The sequence below is a fragment of the Semicossyphus pulcher genome, unplaced genomic scaffold (assembly GCF_022749685.1).
Source record: "Semicossyphus pulcher isolate SPU_LCO1_2020_fin unplaced genomic scaffold, fSemPul1.0.p SCAF_18, whole genome shotgun sequence".
Lineage (NCBI taxonomy): Eukaryota > Metazoa > Chordata > Actinopteri > Labriformes > Labridae > Semicossyphus > Semicossyphus pulcher.
Genome location: NW_027211691.1, coordinates 3,912,577 through 3,933,324, shown reverse-complemented (window position 1 = coordinate 3,933,324; position 20,748 = coordinate 3,912,577). Strand labels below are relative to the sequence as shown.

Here is a 20,748-nt window from a genome sequence, read left to right as displayed (position 1 = left end):
TTCGAACCTGGGATTGAACTGAAATGATTGGATCAAATTCATTATTGTAGCACAGCAGAAAACGCTTGCACACAAACAAATTAGTAATCTGCTGTCCAGAGTCCCAGAATGCTATCAGGTTTGAAGTAATGCGCCTTGTATTCCAACAGATGGCGATAATAAGCTGCCTGCTAGAAACCAAAGGAGGAAACTAATACCCCTTTCCTACCGAAATAAGTGCGTTTACGCAGGTTTTTCAGACCCGGGAAGACTCGCTTATAGATACCGATTGTCTCTTTTCCCATTGCCAGTGGAGTATACTCTTTCGCTCTCTTTTCTGCTGCGTCACCGTCCGATATCACGAACACGCCCGAAACAAGGGTTAGTAAACAGTGAAGATGGTATTGTGGTTAGGTCTTTTGGTCATCTATTACTCAGTCAGTCTATTTATTGAACTCGGCGCCAACAAACTTGGAATGATGTTCGACTGTGCTTGGACGGAAATGCAGTGTTTCCGCTACATACATTTTCCAGCGGCTGCACTGAAACAGTGACAGGAGTCACAGGACATCAATCACACGTGAAGTCGTGGCAACCAAATAAACAACAGCGGGACCAGTTTACTCCTCACACGGCAAAAGCGGGTCCGACATCGGACGCTCTCTGTCCGCACACAACCATATGCAGTTCTGTTATGCAATGTAAACAATCCTATTGTTTATCTCCGTATGCCCCTATTGTAGATGCATTGATTGTTGCTGATGATAAAGCTTATAAAAAAAGATACAGATGTCATTTGGTAACGATCGATCGCTTTGATCGCTCTGTCACTAATAACGTCCCTCGTGCACACGCGGCTCATATGCTGTGAGAACTGAATTGCGAGAGAAGCTATTTAACTTTTGTGACTTAATTAAACAGACCGCTGATGAAGACAGTCAACACAGCAGACACAGAGACAGACAGACAGAGGGGGCGGGGCCAGCAGATGTGCAGGTGTGTGAATAAAAAGTTATGGTGAAGAAGAGAGTACAATTAAAGTTTGGAAGTAAGAAATAACCATCTAGAAACCATCTGTGCTTCTCACAGAAATCATTGATGTATGCGATTAATTGCGATTCATTAATTACAAAGCCTGTAATTAGCGAGATGATTTTTTTTTTTTATTAGAAAGCACAGGGGAGACTTGTTGTTGTTCTGCTCCAGCGCAAAAGTTGTAGCTAGCTTTGGGGCTAGCTCCCGTCACTTTAATACACCTCCTGCTCAGGTCCACATCACTTAACGTAACTCTTCCGCTCTCTCTCAGTCGCTCCACAACCCCACTCTCACGGACTTAACGCTTTCCAAAACAGAGCTACGCTTCCAGTGTAAGGCTGTGCTACAGAACTGATCTCAAGACCAACGCACGTCAGAAGCGCTGTATGTACCACTACGTACCCAGTATGTAGTTGTATCCATATCACGTTGATGTCGTTCGAACTTTGTTGGGAAACGTGGCAGCCCTACCTTGCTTTGAGCTGCAACAAATGCCTGAGAAAAATGTGCTTACATTGTCCCTACAATAGAATTTCAGCATATCCATGTTAAAACCCGCCAACATAGTCCTCATACAGCACCTTCAGGAAGTGTGTAAATCTCTTATCTTTCCCACATTGTATCTGTTGCAAGTTGTTGATTTATTTGTTTAGGCTGAACAGGAAACATCCCAATCTAACACGATGAGAACAAAGAACCAGGGTGAATATTATCAGGAGTACATCAGGTTGCAACGGGTAAAGTGTTTCTGCAGGAGCAAAAAATTACTACTACTACAAAAAACAACTGTCAATCACACTCATGAAGTCAGTTACTTCATGTTAATAGCCCCCCTCTTGGGTGTTTTACCACATCCTGACCTCAGGGCAGAAATGATCATATCCACTTTGTCTGATACATGCAACACAAAGTTCCTGCTGGAGGGTTTCTACTAATGTGAACAGATAGACATTACAAACTGTGCTGAGCATCTGCGATCGGAGCTGATACTGAGCAAGCTGCCTGCCATGTGTCCTGTCTTCATTACAGCTTAAGTTTAGCTAAGCCTATCAAAACCCTGGCCTGTCTTCATATTATTAATTATGTTTGTCTACTATGAACACATGAAACATTAGCTATTCCAGGAACAAATGAACAGTGGCATGTGCTTGAGTGACGGAAATAGAGATCAAAACAACTCTTAATGACTGGTTTTGTGTCTTTGTATCAAGCTCTAAACATTCATTCATGAACACAAGTGTGTGTGGTTGTCATTCAACCATTAGGTCTGTGAAAGAGGGAGTGCTGTTGGGAGTTGTTGACAGGTATTCAGAAACAGGTTATTCATGATAAATGACATCTATTCATTGATAGCTTGCTTGTGTAGGAGTAGTTTAGTGTGAGTAGTAGAGTAGTATAAATATCATGCAACATTTTTAATAGAGCTGCCTTTCAACTGCAGTATTGCTTTCTTAACACAACACGAGCAAGCTGTATCCTATCTTTAGATCCAGGTGACTTCTTCAATATGCTGCCACACAACCTTTAAGGACTTATCTCTGTGTTATATGCGGATGTGTAGATGTACCAAGATGATTTGCCTGTGAGAAGCTACTCTGCCCGTCTCTACCACTTCCAAGCAAGTACACGGCAAAACACTTTAAAGTGTCCTCAAACGTAGCATTCTCTGCACTATCTTGGGATGCCATTTTTGCTGTTGGAAAAGTAGCTTGTTTGCAATACAAGCAAAGGTGGGGGTAGAAATCGAAGCTTATGTAGCCTGAAGTTCCTGTGGGTCAAACGACGCCGCTGGTGCTGCAAGAACAGCAGTTTTTTTTGGCTTCACAGAGCTGCGACTCAGAGAACATAAGCATCCACTGCTGGAGATTTTCACACAATTTATCTAACTAGGATGGAAAGGTATGAGGTTGAAAATCTGTGAATGTATCTTAAGGTGCAAACAGACCTCAAGATTGTTAACAAATATAAAGACCAGGCACCTGGCACATAACTACTAAGATACTAACATTTTTATCGTGCCGACAGCCACATGGGAGCACACACTGAATGATTAGAACATTTTGAGCACATGCAGACAATAAAATTGCTTTGCTGGGCATCGCCTTGAACCCTGTGTGAAACAGGAATTTGGCATATGACTGTTTCTGATGATTGTCTGTGTTTTGCTGCAGTTTGCATGGATAAGGCAAGCAAAACTGAGGACAAACTCTAAACTTAGATGAAAGTTGAATGAAAAGCCACAGGCAACATGAACTCTGCAGAGAGCTGGATGTCAGTTAACTTTGCAATCATGAGGTGAACCTCAGGTGAGCTGTGGCTCTGCATATAAACCTCATGAACTTGTTATACAACTGTCACTCACAGCAGACACATCTTTAACTGTTGGTTCGCCAGCTTCTGTTCAGAAATATGATTTACAGAAAATATTGGGAAGAGAGGGTCGGGATGACATGCACCAAAGAGCTGGGGGCCAGAGTCAAACCCAGGGCCGATGCAGAAAGGACTCAGCCTCTGTATATGGGACGTCCTCTCTACCAACTAGGATAAACAGGTGCCCTGGTAAACTGACTTTTAATAGGAGGAATGGCATTTCTTTCAGTGCCATTTGGACCCTCTTGCACCTGTTGTTGCACTAGTTAACCAGGGTTGAGCACACAAGATCTCCAAGGAGAAGTGTGTAACGCTTTATGCCACTACTTTCTGGCAGAAAGACCAGAAGGCAAACTTCTTTGTTGCCAGTCTTTGCTTTGTATTCTCAGTATGACCATCAAGGCAGAAGTAAAGGCACAAAAGAGCAAAAGAAGAGGAAAAAAAGAGCAAAAGAGCAAGAGCGAATCCCTGACCAGCTTTTACTTGTTGAGAGAGAGTTCACACATACAGTGGAGAAGCCAATACCAATAACTGCATAATGTTTTAAAGCCCCATGCATGGTTTAGTCACTTGTAGTCTCAGTCTTTTGGTAAGCAGTTCCTTAGCATGCATCAGCAGAAGGTCAGCTCAACAACAGTCATCACTGACTAACCAATAACAATGCATGAGCTAAAGGCCTCAAGGATTTGAAGGAAGAGAGATATCCTGGAGATTTTTGGACAGCCAAGCAAAACTGCAATTACTGCCCCCTCCTACATCCATCACTGCTGCCAGCCTCTTGTATGAAGTCCGTTTAATTTCCGACTCAGCTGATGGGGTCATTCACAGAGAGTAAGAGGGAGTGTTGATGATATTAATCACGTTGAACTGAGTTTCTCTGCTTTATACTCTTTTCTGTTTGCCCAAATTGCCTGTGGTATGTATTTCACAATTGCCTTTGAATTGCATGTGTCCTTATACATGTTTTAGTGATAGTAACGACTCTCAAGGATCATCCCCATTGGTGTGATACAAGTATGAAGGGCAAGTCCAAACAATGTCAGAACCTGATAGAAAGGGAACATGTCCAGAGTTCAAATGTAAAAACAGGAGCGATATAATACCAGAGAACGTCTCGCTCTGCGTGTTTCTCTGCAGTGCATGTGATTGTCAGTGGACCCTTCTTGCAAGAGCAGAACAAACAGATACCCGAGTGATACAATGGAGGAGAGATTGTCCACTAATACATTGCCGATGGCATTGTTTTCTTTGACAGATGAAAAAAATAAAACTACAGCAGATATTATGCAGTTTCCTCCAGTAGGGCTGCGACGGTACAGAATTTTTCTAACCGCAGTGAAACACCAACGCCCCCTGCAGTTCTGCGATTAACCGCCGCCCCCAGTCCGCAAATGTCGCTTGAGAGACGGAGAAAAACATTTGTTTGTTATCGTGTTTTTTTAAAACTTTATTACCATCTATAAAGCCAACACAAGCAGCAAAGTCCTTCCCGTGCCTCTTGTCACTCACTGTGGTGTAAATTTATTTACCTTTCATCCTGAACAACTGACAGTCAGAGAATCTGAGCTGGCGTGCTGGCGTGCTGTGGTTCCACACACACGTATTAGTGTTGATCGTTTACCTTCTTCCTCTCGCCGCTACGCATACCGGCCTTTCTACCGTCTTTCATTTTTACTTTATCTTTCACTCTCTTGGGGTCAACAGAGAAGAGTCTCTCTGCTGCTTCTGCTGATTTTTGTTCTGCAAACTTCACACCTGACAGTATTCAGGTCCCAGTGTTTTCTCCGTGCCACCACAGCCACCTGTAAATGTGATGTGTGGCGTTTGAGTGAAGGGAAAGAATCGGTGCTTCACTGCTCATATTGGACCTTGATTTTTATTACAATTTATTTCAGTTAATTTACTGCACCTGGGATTTTAAGTAGGCAAGTTATAAGTCTATGGTATGTAAAGTGCAACTGTACCCACAGGTCTGACCATAACTCCACCGACTGCACAATTTTGAAGAATTTTCAAAATGGGCAAGGGGCTGAGAGGGGGCTGAGAGGGGGGTGGGTGTGTCCGACAGCTCAGTGACTGGAAGAGCAAGACAGAGTCTCAAGGCACACATGCCACAGAGGGCTCTTTTGAGGTGGAGGACTTCTCCCCTCCAGAGTCCCCCGAAGAGCACTTTAGTGTGGTGGAGGACCGCGGTGGTCCCGAGCCCTATCAGCTGGAGCTGTTGGCACCAGCCCCACCAACACCTGAAGCTGGAGCTTTCAGAGCCGAGGCAATGCAAGTGCGCATGCGCCAACCGCACGGGCATTGACAGGAGTGAACATTACTTATTTAGAAAAAAAAGGATGAGAGGTCAAAGAGACCGTTTACAATACATTCGTATCAATCAATCCTGAGATATCTTTGAGAATTTTGTCATGGTTAGCTTAGGAGTTCTTGAGTTAAAGCCAAAACTTTTTTGAGAGATCACCTTTGACCACCAAAATCAAATCAGTTCATCCTTGAGCGTTTGTGAAGTCTGTGTGAAATTGTACGAAATTCCCTCAAAGCGTTCCTGAGACATCAACAATGAACTAACAGAAAACTCCGCCTCGGGCTACAGCATCCCCACAGCAGCACGGATGCATAAAAACATAGACATGGGATACACTGAGATCAGTCACAGCAGAGTGGTGAGGATAACATGTTGTAACAGTGTATGTCACACTTACTAGAACCAGTAAAGCCAGGGGCTGCCGATGCTTGCATAGCCTCCCGTCTGTAGTCCCGGTCTTTGGGGAAACTGTTGACCACCGCTGTCTTTGTCGTCTCTTTTTGCCTCTGCTCTCTGTGAAACAGACACAATAAATGAGGCATGTAACCCACCTTTATGTGACAGTGATTAAAACAAAGCATGTGTAATTGAGTGATTCGGATTGAAGGATTATCGCTACCTCTCCAGCCATTCTTTGGGCTTCTCCCACTGGGACACCTCTGTCCTGCAGTTGTAATAGTATTTCTTTCCAGACGAGCTGATGTGCTCTGACCAGTCGTCACCAGGTTCATAAGGCTGAGAAAAGGAGAGAATATTTTGGGACATGAGGTCAGCCAGAGACCAGAGTGTGAGCGTGTTGAGGGGGTCTGATGCAAGAGCTTGTAATATAATCTGAAATGAACAAAAGATGTTGGGGATGGCAGACGGTTACAGCTGGGTTGTTTTCACAAAAACCCCTCAAGTGGGAGGGAAGGCTTATTTCAGAGACAGAGCGAGATTGTTGAGGTAACCAAAGTGAAACAGTTTCCTATTTTTAAAAGCTCTGTTGTTCTGTGACTGGTGTGAAGCTAACACTTTTCTGTTAGATTTTCCACCTGTAATCCAATAGTTCATCCACATCATTATGTTCCACTTTACTATGTTGCACCTATATTGTAAAACAAAGGTACAGATGGGAAAGAAAATAGGCATTACTGAAGCAAAGAGATTGATGTGACAAATAGTCCCCTCAGCTTGTTTACAGAATATTCACGCTGATCATCGAGTGAACATAAGCTGGTCGATATTATAATATGCTGTGTCCATTATGCTTCGTTCACATGGATTCAGGCAGACGGACATCTTTCAGGCACGGGAAAACAAACAAACAGGAAACGGCAGGACGGCAAAACGAAGAACGCATGACGAGATGTTGCTATGGTGATGTTGAATAAACTATATAATCACATTAATTTCCTGTCATCATTTTATGTAATTATTCTAATATTTGTTGCTATAACTGCAGCTTTCTCTTGATATTCTATTGCAAACATAAAATTATTACGCTGCTCATGTTGTACCAAAATTATAAGATTTCTCGTTGGCCTGTTTACTTGTTGTGAGAGAGGTACGCAACATCCTGTTGTAAATTCCTTTGTGGAGGACGGCAAAAAGTTACATTGGTTTTTAACTTTGGATGGCAATGCTGTTTACTGTTGCCGGGCTCACCACATTTTACCGTCCTGCTCTCGTCCACTAAAGGTTTGCCGTCTACCATCTGCCTGAATCCACGTGAACTCAGCATTACACTCATACAGCCTCAGGGCCCGATCAGACAGAACGGGTTTTAGCAGCTGGAGGCGGCTTTTTTTGTCATTGTTTTCAATGAGAGGGAAGCTTTTTGTGCGCGGCTTTTGCATTGCAGAGCACCTTGTTTTTCCGCTCTGTGCGCCTTGCGCTTTTGAGGAAACGCTCCGAGTGCCTCGAGTTGAAAAAACTTCAACTCAAAGCAGAAAAGCGTCGGACGTCATGAGTGTTTTTTCTCATTGTCCAATCGGATGAAAGGAAAGGCGGGCCTTCTGTCAGTTTACAATATAACAGTTAGGTAAAAGACGGCTAATGATTCGGTGGTTGCCTTAACAGTAAAAAAAAAAAAAAGGTGCAGCGAGCTTTTTTAACCATAGGCTTCAACAAAAAAGGCAGTGCAGTGCACCTCTCATTTTAAAGCCTGCAAAACGCGCTCCGTCTGATTGAACCTGAAGGATTTTCTCCTGGGTGCAGCCGTATTTCACAATTGTGTCAATTGGAACATAAGCATTAAATTGTAACTTAGTCATGTCATATTGATTTAATCACATTTATTGACAAGCAAACAGGAATTACTTTACTTGCCAATTTAAATAGCACATTGAAGCCCGAGCAAGAAAAATGAACATGCCTCTGTGAAATTTGGCAGAGGCATGCGTCCCCATGCAGCACTAAAATAGAATTCTGCTATTTTTAAACCATGACACCCCCCGTCCCCTTTTTTTAAACTCTATTTCGGGATATGTTGGATTATAAAGGTACAACAAGTTTTAGAATTGCTTGATTAGATTGCTTTAGATCAAAACTGGTCCACCTAAACTTGTTTTGCTCCAGAATGGCTCAGATTGTTTTTAGTTTAGTGTCAGAGAGGATCCTTGCAAAAGATAGATCTTTTTGTTTAAGAGTAACAGTTATTTTTAATTGCCGTAACAAACTGCTGTTACATTTCTCTCTTCAAAGCCACCAGACTGCTAAAAAACTGTCTAACAGCTCTCATGTTGCCCATGGGGCCGCTGTGGCTCAGTGGTAGAGTTGGTCGTCTTTCAGTTGGAAGGTTGGGGGTTCCGTCCCTGACATCCGTCCAGGAACTACAGATGAAAAATAGTCACTTGGATAACTCTGGCACAATTACAGCAATAGGCCTTTTTCACAGCGGACATTTTTACATCCAACAGGAGGAAAAGCACTGGTGTTTATAGCAGCATTAATGGCAGCTGTATTCCATTTAGCTGCTTCAATTTCATGGTCCTGGTTGTGTGCATGCTGACTGCCTGTCAACTTTCTCAGACGCCTGAATAGAACAGAACCATTGTTAGAAGTTATTAACACCTTTGCTTTTCCTCCTGTCGGATGTAAAAATGTCCGCTGTGAAATAAGCCCAGAGTGTGCACTGTCCCTGTTAAATAATCTAATACACAAGATAAATACTGCTACGGTCACATGTCGCAGTGTCCTTGGGCGAGACACTGAACCCCAAATTGCTCCTGGTGGCATTACCATCAGTGTGTGAATGTGATGACTGATTGACAATGGGAACTTTAAGCATCAGCCTCTGCCATCAGTGTGTGAATGGGTGAATGTGACATGTAGTCTAAAAGCGTTTTGAGGGGTTCACAAGGCTAGAAAAGCGCCACATAATTTATCATTTACCATGTTCTGCCAGGTAAAATCAACTGTTGCCTCACTTGGTTAGTTTGCTTGTGTTATGTTTAGACTTTAGCAGTTTCAATAGTTATTTTAGATCCAACACAATATTCTTGTGCAACACAACAATAAAATCTAACCAATTCAGGCAATAGCAGACAAACAATTCCCATGTTCCTTGAGCTTAATTACTGGGTTTGTCAATGGAGTCTGGTGGCTCTAAAGAGCACAGTGTAACAGCGTTTTCTGGCTCTTAAAAAGAGTCCATCTCTGCACTGAAGCTTATGGCAGTATTGTCAGACACTTTGAATAACAATCTAAAACTGTCAGTGGCAAAAACAAGCACATTTTGTGTGCATACTTGCTCGCCTGTAATTTCCCGAAGGATTACACTGCAGCTGTGGAGATGTACTGGAGCATTCCCCAATGGTTTGACCCTACTTGACATTTAGACACCAAAACATGTAAAAATAGGGCCCAGGCTAAAAAACACTGGAATTCCCCTTTATAAGAATGAGAAACAAAATGAGTAGAAAACTTCCATCATGGAAGAACTGTCCATTGATCTTTTTCCGTGGTAACCGATTTTTGTTTTATATTGCAAACGCTGTGGTCTGTTACAGTCATTTCCAACTCTACATTAGGAGAACACAACACAACCTTATCTCATAACTGTAAATCTACAGAACAGCGGCTATAACCCAGAAAAACTTGCCTGCGGTAGTGGAAAAATGATGTTTAGTCGATCATCTGCCCCCGTGTTGAAGCAGAGGTTATACTTACTGTGTCTGAGGTCTTGCTGGGGTTTGAATGTGAGTTGGAGCTGTGAAGCGAACTGTGGTTGTGAGAATTTTCCTGTGGAGAATAACTGGTCCCTGCAACAAAACACAAGAGGAGGGAGAGACACCATCAGTAATAGCCAATAACTAAACTGTGCCAAGTTCACAGACATGACTGAAGAGCCTGGCTGAGATCTACACGGCACACAGCAGAAGCCTGAGGCGATCTACACTCACTGTTTACTCTGGAAAATGAAAAGGTGAACAACTATTAAATGTCTTAAACTTTTAGTTCAACACTCTGTAAAAAATAAGATTCATGCAGATAAAACCATTCAATAAAGACAAGACAATAAATAATATTACGCCAATTTTACAGCACTGAAAATATGTTCTAATGACTTATGGACTAGGGCTGCATGATATATATCGTTCAACAATTGTAATTGCGAGGTGCGCATGTGCAATAGTCATATCACAGGATGTGCGGTTGTGAGGCAAATTAAGTGAAACACGTCAAGCTGCTACTCTATTGTTGCTTGGTGCAAAACACAAACTCGCCAGCTTCTTGCTGCCGATCAATAACCTACAGGAAAAGTCTGAGTGTACTGACCGCTGCGCTGCAGTCTGTGTATCATCTGCCTGTAAACTGTAAACAAGCACATGACGCTGCTGCCGTCACCGATCATGTTAGCGTGATGATCGAGGCAGACGCTCTACTAGCGAAGTGGTTTAAAAGTAAGTGTATTTCCGTTAACAGCTGCACCTCGTCCCAGTGCTGGTGCAGAGCGGACGTGCCGTGGAGTGTTTACTTTTGGTGGCTACACCTGCAGCACACACACTGTGTGAGGTTGTGTATGCCGACAGGAGGTAGCAGACGTGAGCTGTCGTACCGTCACGGGGCTGATCAAACATACATTTGAACACCGTTAGAAATGGTAGATGACATCACATGTAAGCAACACAACTGCAGCCCACAAGTCTGTTCGTATTCATTTCATTAAGAAACATGTCGCTCCACCTGAACTCTCTAGTTTTTCATACCAATGTCAGTCGCTGCAGTCCTAATATGGGCTGCGCTATAACAACTCTCCTGCAAGACCCAATTTACTTTTTCTTTTTCTAAAATATCAGACTTTATTTCTAAATGTGAGGCATGTTAAATTGTGCAATGAATGCCTTGTGAATTGTGGCTTTACAATATAAATAGAAAAAATATGCTATCAGAACCCTGCAACCAACCTCAAATATCTACACCACTTTCAGATGGTGAAAAGCAACAAAACAATCAACAAGCTTTGGTCCAAGAACTGCTAATTATATGGAACAACAAAGGTGGAGACTGCGAAGCCAGCCAAGGCCAGAGAAAAGCAGCAGCATGGAATGATGGTTCTGCAATGTGAGCTTAAAGAAATAATAGTCGGTCAGTAGCATTGCATTTGCCTGCCAATGCATGCTGCTGAATTTTATGTCATCCTACAAATATTAGCATGTAAATGTGGGTTGTCGAAATTTGTTTCTAAATTTGTAACAGATTGTAAAATTTGGACCCAAAATGGCTTTCATCGACATTACACTGTCTCACAATGAAATCAAGGACCACTGCTTGGACTGAGATTTTACAATATTCATCAGGAGTGTAGCAGATCAAAAAAAACTTGGTTCTGATCACATCAGCGAACAAAAAACACAACATGTGCCACCTTCCAGACTGTGCCCAGCAAAAACTGTGCCAGTGTTCATCTTGCAGATTCAGCCATATGGTGTTGTAGGGAAAACAAGATGAGCTTGGTGCTTGAGCCTGGCTATAAGGTCCCTTCACATATGCATTTCAGTCTGCTTTTGTGCCTGCCTAAAATAAACAACAAGTATATGTATAATAATACATACAATAATATAAGTTAAACCTTCAAGATATTTTCTCACAAGTCCATTAACGTGACAGCATTACTTAATACTGCTACTTAAGTTGATTCATCTGTTTTACCATGATAACATCCGAAGTTTAAAAACTTCAGTTCCAGTTCTAACATGCATTTTGATCTGAACACCACTACAGGTAATACAAGTGTTGCAATCACATTACAAGTCTGAACCTGCCTTTTGTCATCCTTTCTCCTCAGCTCTGCCACACTATTATTAGACACTACAAGTGTAAGCACTTCAGGATATGATGACATTTGTAGCATTTTTTAAATTGCTTTGGGGGTATGAGTACTTATCACTGAGGCAAACCCCAGCAGGCAAGCCCGGGAATAAAGCCTTCTAGTGACAAGGAGAAGAAAGATACACCAAGCACCACTGTCCTTATGGCCATAGGTACAAATACAGAGTCTATAAGACACTGTAGCATGCCCAGTGATGAAACAAAAATGTTTTAGATGAGATTTTGCAAAGGGTATCGTGCAGGGCGACTATATCAAAGGCTACAACAAGATTCCTATTAAGATGAATTCCCATCATGCTCCTGGTGTGAAGGTGTATAAAACAAACAATGCATCAGAAACAGAAGCAGCGTTTGGCCATGGCTGTGTGTGTGCAGTAGTTTGTGTTATCTGAATATGGCTATGACGTTAGCTGGGTTAGCATTGCGAGCTAGCAGGATGCCAGAGATGCATTTCCTTCCTCCCTTTTACCCGTTTTACTAGAACTAACCACTGCTGGGCTAACAGTGTGCCCTAACATAAAGCAAGAATCCGAATATGGTGTCACATTTAGTTCTGACATTGTGACAGCAACTCTTCCCAGAGTTCCCCCCCCATGTTTACACTCTACCCTTTTTGCTGCTTCCCGTTTGATGCTGGAGAGTGTTGCTATTTGCTGTGGACAATGTTCACAAAATTGAACTTTAGATCACTTGACGTTTGCAATTGCGATGTGCGCATGTGTAATAGTCACATTGCAGGACGTGTGAAAGTGAAGCACAAACTGCTGCTGTTGCTTGGTGCAAAACGAAAACTCGCCAGTTTCTCGTTTTCCAATTCTACAGGAAAAGTCCATCTGAGATGACTTTACTGCAGCTCTTCACAAGAGCACACAGGGAACTGATGGCTGTGCAGCAGAGTCTGTGCATCAGCTGCATATAAACTGTAAACAAGCACGCAGCTGCCAGTCAGCGTGGCAGACGCTCAGTAGCGCAAGGCGCCTGTTCCCTGAGTGTATTCCCATTATCAGCACTCACTCTGGTGCTGGTTAAAGCTGTGGCCACTTAAACGGACCAATCACGACCATTCTTCCAGTATTGTGCAGCCCTACTTGTTTTTATCAAGAACATCAAGAAACGAAAAGGACCGACTTACATCTGCCTTGTCTGAATGTTATAACCACTTTACACCAGTAGATATGAGATGGAATAGCTCCTTAACTCCAGCCAATCGCTGACGATTTCTTTACAGAAATTTAAATATAGTCTCCAAGATTATTGTAAGAATTTCAACTAAAGCTAAAAGCTGACTGGTAACACAGTAAGAGAAATGAAAGAGGTTCAGCAATTATAGGTTCTTGTTAAAAACAGAAAACTTAACAGATTATGGCTTTGATTGTTACTTTTTTTTAGTTAGACAGATTCTTCCCAAACAATGCTAAAAATACATTAGAACAAAAAAAAGAAAATATCTTTAACAGAATGCAAGTAATGATTCTCAAAAATGGCACAGTGATGGGCAGACACTGCTAGATTTAACTACCTTTGCTCATTGCAATCACAGTGCAACATCTGGGCATCAAAGCCCTTTGAGTTACAAACCAAAATGTGTTTCCTTGCAGCATGTAACCAACTCTTTGCTCAGACAGTACTGGTGATCTGACCATCCTATTGATCTTGGTTATCTTTATGTGCTGGTTAAACAGATCACATTACACTTAATTCACGGTCCCAGCACAAAGTTTGTGTGCTCCACTGAACTGATGATGAGTCCCAGAATGACATCCAAGTCTGGGATTGAATAACGTACAAAAAAGCATTCCTAAGAATATATTTGTACATCAGTATCAGTCCAGGAAGTTTCTGAAGGACCATTATCCGCTGATGTTTTGTTGTGTGTATGCCTGCTGTCAAACTTGCTGCATGCTTCGTTTAAACGCTGCAGCCACAAATATGGTAATTAGGTGACCCACAAGTGAACCACAGAGCAGGCAAAAAATAACAGCAGCAAGCAGTTTTCACTGCCCTCATAAGTGATGCAAAGAGAGTAACACTAGCACCAAGAATGTTTCTATTTCAACAGCATTTTGTAGATATAGCACACCTTTGAAGTGCTGCTGCAGGTGGAAAACCGGATTTAAATATCAGGAATGGTTTCAAAGAGAAAATGTTCCAATCAAATCCACAACTGATTCACGTGAATTTCCTTTGTCCACAGAAATTATGCAGTCCAACACTTGGTTTCAAAAAGAAAAATGCTTTGGGTAAGTTGAATGTATTGTTTAAAACACTGGAGATTACATTGTGAAGCTATTTTGTCATTACATTCCTAAATATTAAACTGGAATATTCTTCTGCAATTAATGTGATGGAATTAGCCATGACATTTCTTCAGATAGAAGTCACCACTCCACTTGTTTAGTACAACAACAAACACACACAGTCCACTTATATTCGCACACTGATGTTAAAGAGTGATGTGTCATTTAAGAAATATCTCACCAGAGGTAGTGATGTTGTACCGAATATCAGCACGGCTGTGCTTTGGTTCATAGGCACAGGACTTCAGGAGTGCTGAAGATAATCACAGAAATATCTTCCCCTTTTCTTCCTCTTCTCCCCTTTCTCAGCCATTGGCCTCAATGTGGATTTTATCTTTATAACTATTCTCATGTTATCAAACAGACAGGAATAGTTCTATCAGCTCACTCCCACCTCCAAATATCAGATATATTTGTGATTCATTTGGGAAGCTATGCAGTGAATAGGAGAAGCGACTGCTTGTCAAAAATAAGCTGGACTCGACCTGAGCTCTCAAACAATCTTATTGGTGTTTTCTGGAGCAAGTCAACATCTCTAACATTAGTTTTGTAAGGTCAACACAACAGAAAGTCTAGTTATAAATTCCTATACAAGCTTTCAGTGTGTTTGTGCCCAGCACAGATGTGTCTGGTTAGCTTACGCTTGCTAATACACAAGCTAAGTCAGCTTTGAGTTGCTATCTCCTCAAAATTGTAAAGATCCTTAGTTGAAGCATTTTAGGGAGTTCAGTTGGAAAAACTATTTTTAGAGGATGGTCAAAATTTTAATAATCCAAGAACTGCTGCAAAATCATGAACAACACAAGATTACATTAGCTCTCCTTATTAGTAACTACGAGGATGGTATTTCTGCAGGTGTAAAATCACATGATGAGCAATAATGAAAAATCCGTTATACAACAATATAGAACTTTCTCTTGTAGCTGCAATTACGAGGACCCTACAATGAGCTTATATGGTCTGGCTTTCCTATCAGATTGTGATTCATCATTTTAACACCATACAAAGATATGATAACAGGAAACAGCTCTAAAGGGCAACACACATCAACAGCCTGTGATGTGTGTCAAAAGACCCACATCCATCGTTTTCTAGGAATCTGCGTCAGAAGACGTCACTGTCTTGTTTACCAGAGTAAACACAAGTCAACCTTCATGAAGAGCAGAGAGCAAAATCAACACATTCCAGGAACTGTACCTGACGACTACTACTTTCTGTTTGACATGTTAAAGGTTTGCTAGTGACGCAGATGGGGCTGCACTGTTAAAGTCGACAACTCCAATCATCAGTCAAGATGACCCAAGGCGGACTTAGGGGTGAGCGATATGGCCTAAAGATAATATCACGATATTTCACAAAAGTTTGCGATAGCGGTATTCATGATGATGTGAAAAAAAGAAAACTGAATGTTTTGTTTGTGATTTCAGGCAGCAGCATTTATTCATGCAAACAAAATATAGTGCTTTTACAATTTCCCTTCTTTTCCAACGAACTGGGGGGTGGTCTGGGGGAAAATTTTGGCTGCAAAAGCCCAAATGTGGTTGCTTCTGGCAAATTTTCAAAGTAGCATTAGGCCTTTTATACATTATAGCCCACTCTGTGCCCACCCAGTCAGTGGTCATGTTTTAATCTACATGACAATAGAAACACTGCTGTAGCCTGCTACTAGAAGATGTGATATGCTCACACTCTATTCTTATTAATAAAGAGGTTTCTGACATGCATCAACGATCCCTGTATGTTGTTTCTTTAAATCAGTAAATTGTGAAGCTGCCTGCTTTATTACTCTATATATGGCTATGCTACAAATGTCAATTAGTTCATAATCTGCAAGAGAAATAAAGAAGAAAAGCGACATGTTGGCTTTATAAAAAGTAATTTGTTGATTTGTTCATTCGTTTAGCCCATAAACGTCTGAGCGGCGTGTTGGGGAAAACCTTTTAATGCTTACTGTGCAGGCGTCACGTCGCTGCCACCGGTGTTTTCTGAAGCAGCACGTAATGGCGATGACCGCTCTCTTTGCATTAAAACGCAATTGTTCTTCTTGTCTTCAGTTCTTTGGCTAATACCTATCAAACACTGAAGTCTTCTCTCCGCCAAATGCGCTCTCTGCTCTCAGCTGAGCGCCACCGCTTCTCCACACTCACACACTCCGCGCATGCAGGGGCAGGGTTTACACGGACACACAGACATTGCTCATGCTTGTATGGATTTAAAGCGGAGGCGAGTGCTTCTAAAACAACTTGTTAGCCATAACAATTGTCTTGCAAATTTACATCTTTGACACTTTCTTATCACATAAAGTCCAGGAGTTAAAGCATTGCAGACCCTAAACGTTAAACAACTATGTCTCAAAATGAACACAAACAGCAAAACTAGCTGTGGCAGAAGCGCAGAAAGGATAGAAACAGGGGGACTCCTGACTTTTGGCTCTTCTGATGTGCTGGTGAAGACTCGACGGTGAAGTTGGCTAACCACTTTTGCACCAGTAGGTCATACGACCTCCTCTACGGTTGTTTCCAATACTTCGATACTTTTCAATACCTCTACAGTACGATTTTCAACCCAAAGCTGCCGCAAGCAAAAGAGAGAGCAGCTGCGGTCAATCAACATAGACAGGAAGTGAAGAGAGTGAGCACCATTAATGTAAATAAAGCAGTGAAACAGAGATAGATATAGGATTATTTTCTGATTGTTTCACAGCGGTTACGCTCTTAACAAACTAACACGCCTACACCTCCATAAAACCCCGCAGAAGGTAGAGGGTTTTGTTTTAAAAAGGCCGAAGTCGTGCTTCATCCTGCCAACTGTGTGTGTCTGTCTGCTCCGCCCTCCGTCAGAACTCTTACACAGCAACGACACAGCGGACTATGATAAATTAGGTTTTTAGTCCCTTTCACGTCTCATAAAGATGCAAAAGTTACAAGAGTGTCTGTTGCTTCTCTTAGCGCTGTTGTGGTTTTCACCAACTCTTAATAAAGCTTCGTCTTTAGCAGCTAAATACTCCACTCTGATATATTGAAAATAGCTGCGGTTGATGCAAGACTGAGACTGAACAGAAACAGTTAAAGCCCAGGCCACTAAATTAAAACAGTAAGCTGAAAGACTCAAAACACTCTGCAGAGTTGATGGGGACTGTCGAGTCGAGTGACATTTTAACAAAAGACTATGGATTAACTAGGGTATCGCAAATATCTATTTAAACTTTTAAATAATTTTTAGTAATGGCAGGACAGCTAAGAAGCATTTCTATATTACCTATATTAGCCTTTAGGGCAGTGTTTAAGCTGCCCATGAAACTCAGACCAAACTTATCAAATCGCTGCATTTCAATAAGCTTTACAACTCAAGTATGTGACACACAAACAAGGAACAGACAGCAAGTGGGTAGAAAATAAGTGAGTCAGAAGTTTCACATGGCGTGCTCCAGAGAGAGTATTGTCAACAGCAAAATAAGAGATTTTAAATCAAGACTGGACAGACTATTACATGTTCATTCTCCCCACACGCAGTACGAGTACGTCTCAAATATTGAGAGGCCATGGTGTTTATTAAAAGTGGTAAATTATAGCGCTGCTACGAGACAAATCTCTCCCTCCAGCTCAACGAGACAACTGATACTGTTGAACTATTATGGAAATGTACGTTATTTGACCAGTTCCACACTTTCGCTCAAGGATATTTTCTGACTGGACTCTGTTAATTCAATTGAAGACCCCTGCAGTATTGCAATGGTGCTGCTGAATTACAACAAAGCAAGGCTGACATTTTGGTAAACATTGCTTTTTAAAATTATGACTCATGACAAATGCTGTCTAGTAGTATATGATTCAAAGGCAATTCAAAATGTTAATAATAAAAATAATGATAAAAATAATGACAGCTTGTGAGGGGAACTACATGATTACTGCGGTAACTACAAATTGCAAATATGAATGTTATAATACTGATCTGAATCAGTGAGTCATCAGTTTACATTTGTGACTCAGCGCAGCTTTGAAGATTGTACATCTTGGCAAAGGAAAGAAACTCTTTCTCTCAGGTAATAAAAACAATCCTTAAAGTGTTAAAACCTGCACAGCCATCCGATGTGGTGGGTGTGTGTGCGTGTTTGGCCAAATTCAAAAGTATTCATATCAATCCTGTTTACAACTCTATCCTTCTTTTCATCAGAGCAGTCAATGATTCATGTTCATCACGTTTAAATTTTGGAAAGAGCTCTTGGGAAAGAGTTTTTAACCTCGGTCCAATAAAATACAATTTAGATTTTATTTGTCAATCATCACTTCTTGTATAACAACCACCCGTCCTGTAATATCGAACTGATATAAGAAACTTTAGTGTTCAGTTTACGATATATGTAGTAAGAATCTACAACTTTTTGTCTCTACACAATAACTGCTGAAATAATGAAAGCTAATACTTTGGTATCCCTTTTTGGACAGCCAGCAGTGTCAGTGTCTACAGACTTGGACACCAGTAAATATGGGGGGCTACCCTACACCAGTCTCATGTTTTACATACAAGATGCACTTTTGAGGGTTTTTCTATAAAGTGCAAGATTTCGGCCAGACATTAAAACATTTCCAGCACACAACCTTCTTAGTGCCTCAAAACTGGCAGCTTTTTACACTGCCAATTCAAGGCTATTAGGGATTATTACATCCGTCATGTTTCGTCTTCTATGTAGAACGCGCAGAGGTGGAATGGTGGAGCGTTCTGCCTCTGAGCCGGCATTGGAGGTAGTAATAGAGGCGTAACACAGGCAAAACGGCGTCTATGTGAACAGCGTAGCCGGCTGGGCGGAACACCGCCATGTGTGTGAATTTGAAGCATGCGCTGTTTACACCTCACGCACGTTTTGCTTCCGCAACGCCAGAACGCTATTTAAAAACACACACTGTGGCGGCTTTACCCAAGCGTTGCGTGGTCCAATGTAGAATGACAAAGGTGGCATGAGGACGGGGCTTTGTTACGGCGCTGAGGCGGAACCGCAGTGTAAAAAAAGCTTATGTCATCTAACCAGATCTATGATTCTATCCATCATTTGACTGGACCTTAAGTTTTAGATAAACAAACTGAGCTTAAGAAAGCTGCAGCTCGACTCGCATCTCACAGCACTGGTTTTAAACCTGGAATTGATTTTAATCATCAGGTCTGTTTGATTTTGAGAGGACAAAATATGAACAATTCAGATGGCAAAAACCTTGTAAACTATCAACAGTTTTCAAGCAGCTTTCAGTGCACTTTCTCCAGAATTTGTCTGTTTACAAAGATTCAGAGATTCCACTGACAAAATTTGAGTCAACTTATAATTTAAATTATTTACTTTTAGGTGGCAATCCTACTGATATCCTCAATTAAAATTCACCACTGTGTCTTCAAACCTCCATTTCTTCAAATCTCACTTTTTGTTCTCTCTGGTTCATTATTTTCACTCGACCTACAAACCAACTCCCCCTATATCGTCTCTAGCTGCTTTCCCACTGGTGAAAAAACCCACTAACACTCTGCTTATTGCTTAGTGGGAAAGGCTACAATCAGCATTCAGACCCGCGTCAAATGACTCTGCAGTAGACCCGGGTAATTAATGCCAATCGGCATTGATGGGAACACAAAACCTGTGTCAACACACTAATCTCCTACCGCTTTCCGGTGAGATGCTATGTCTCCGTCAGCAACTTCTGCGACTACAAATTCCGCCCGTCTCTGTCCGAGCAGCGCTCAAACATCGTTCCAAATTCGTCGGTGCAGAGTTTGATAAATAGATAGATAAACCACCGTAATATCGTAACTGTTAACTAACCCCGTCTCCGGCACGTTTGTGACATCAGACAGTGACGCAGCAGAAAAGAGACTGAAAGGAGTATACTCCACTGGCAATGGGAAGAGAGACAATCGCCATCTATAAGCAGGTCTTCCCTGGTCTGAAAAACCTGCGTCAAGACGCCAATTTCGGTGGGAAAGGGCTATATGTCAGGCCTCTTTATCAACAAGAAAAATTTTAGATGGTCTAAGCTCAGTTGTTTAGTATTCGCTCGTCTGTCGAAATATTTTTGAAACACTTAGTACACGCAGTAACTGCTGCAGTTCTACATTGTACCATCAATGCATTATTTGGAAAATCGGCCACACAAAACATTATGTTTGCAAATTCAACTCAAGGAACCCTACACAGTAACTAAGATTCAATCGCACATCGCAAAAATGCTCGTTTTCCAACAAAACGACACTGCATGCATAGATTAAACTGCATGTCCGACAATCAAATTTTGAGTAACAGAAAGTATTTTGTTTGCTGATGTTTTAACATCCCTTTTTAAAACCTCAAAAAATTTACTTTTAACATGTGACTTTGGTCAGGTACTGAACAAATTAAGAAATTAACCCTCGACAAAGAATAAAGGCATTTTTCGCCTTCTCACAAAGCATTTCTTCAAC

The 20,748-nt window shown here is 41.6% G+C and overlaps 1 protein-coding gene across 1 annotated transcript in view; it reads right to left on the bottom strand.

The window, feature by feature from the left end:
• waca (WW domain containing adaptor with coiled-coil a) overlaps positions 1–20,748 on the bottom strand; it is a 35,237-nt gene that overhangs the window by 12,334 nt on the left and 2,155 nt on the right. The window contains exons 4-6 of the mRNA XM_069667768.1: positions 9,848–9,939; positions 6,315–6,430; positions 6,093–6,208 (exon numbers count right to left, since the gene is read on the bottom strand). Coding sequence (XP_069523869.1) covers positions 6,093–6,208; positions 6,315–6,430; positions 9,848–9,939 — 324 coding nt within the window. The remainder of the gene's footprint in view (positions 1–6,092; positions 6,209–6,314; positions 6,431–9,847; positions 9,940–20,748) is intronic.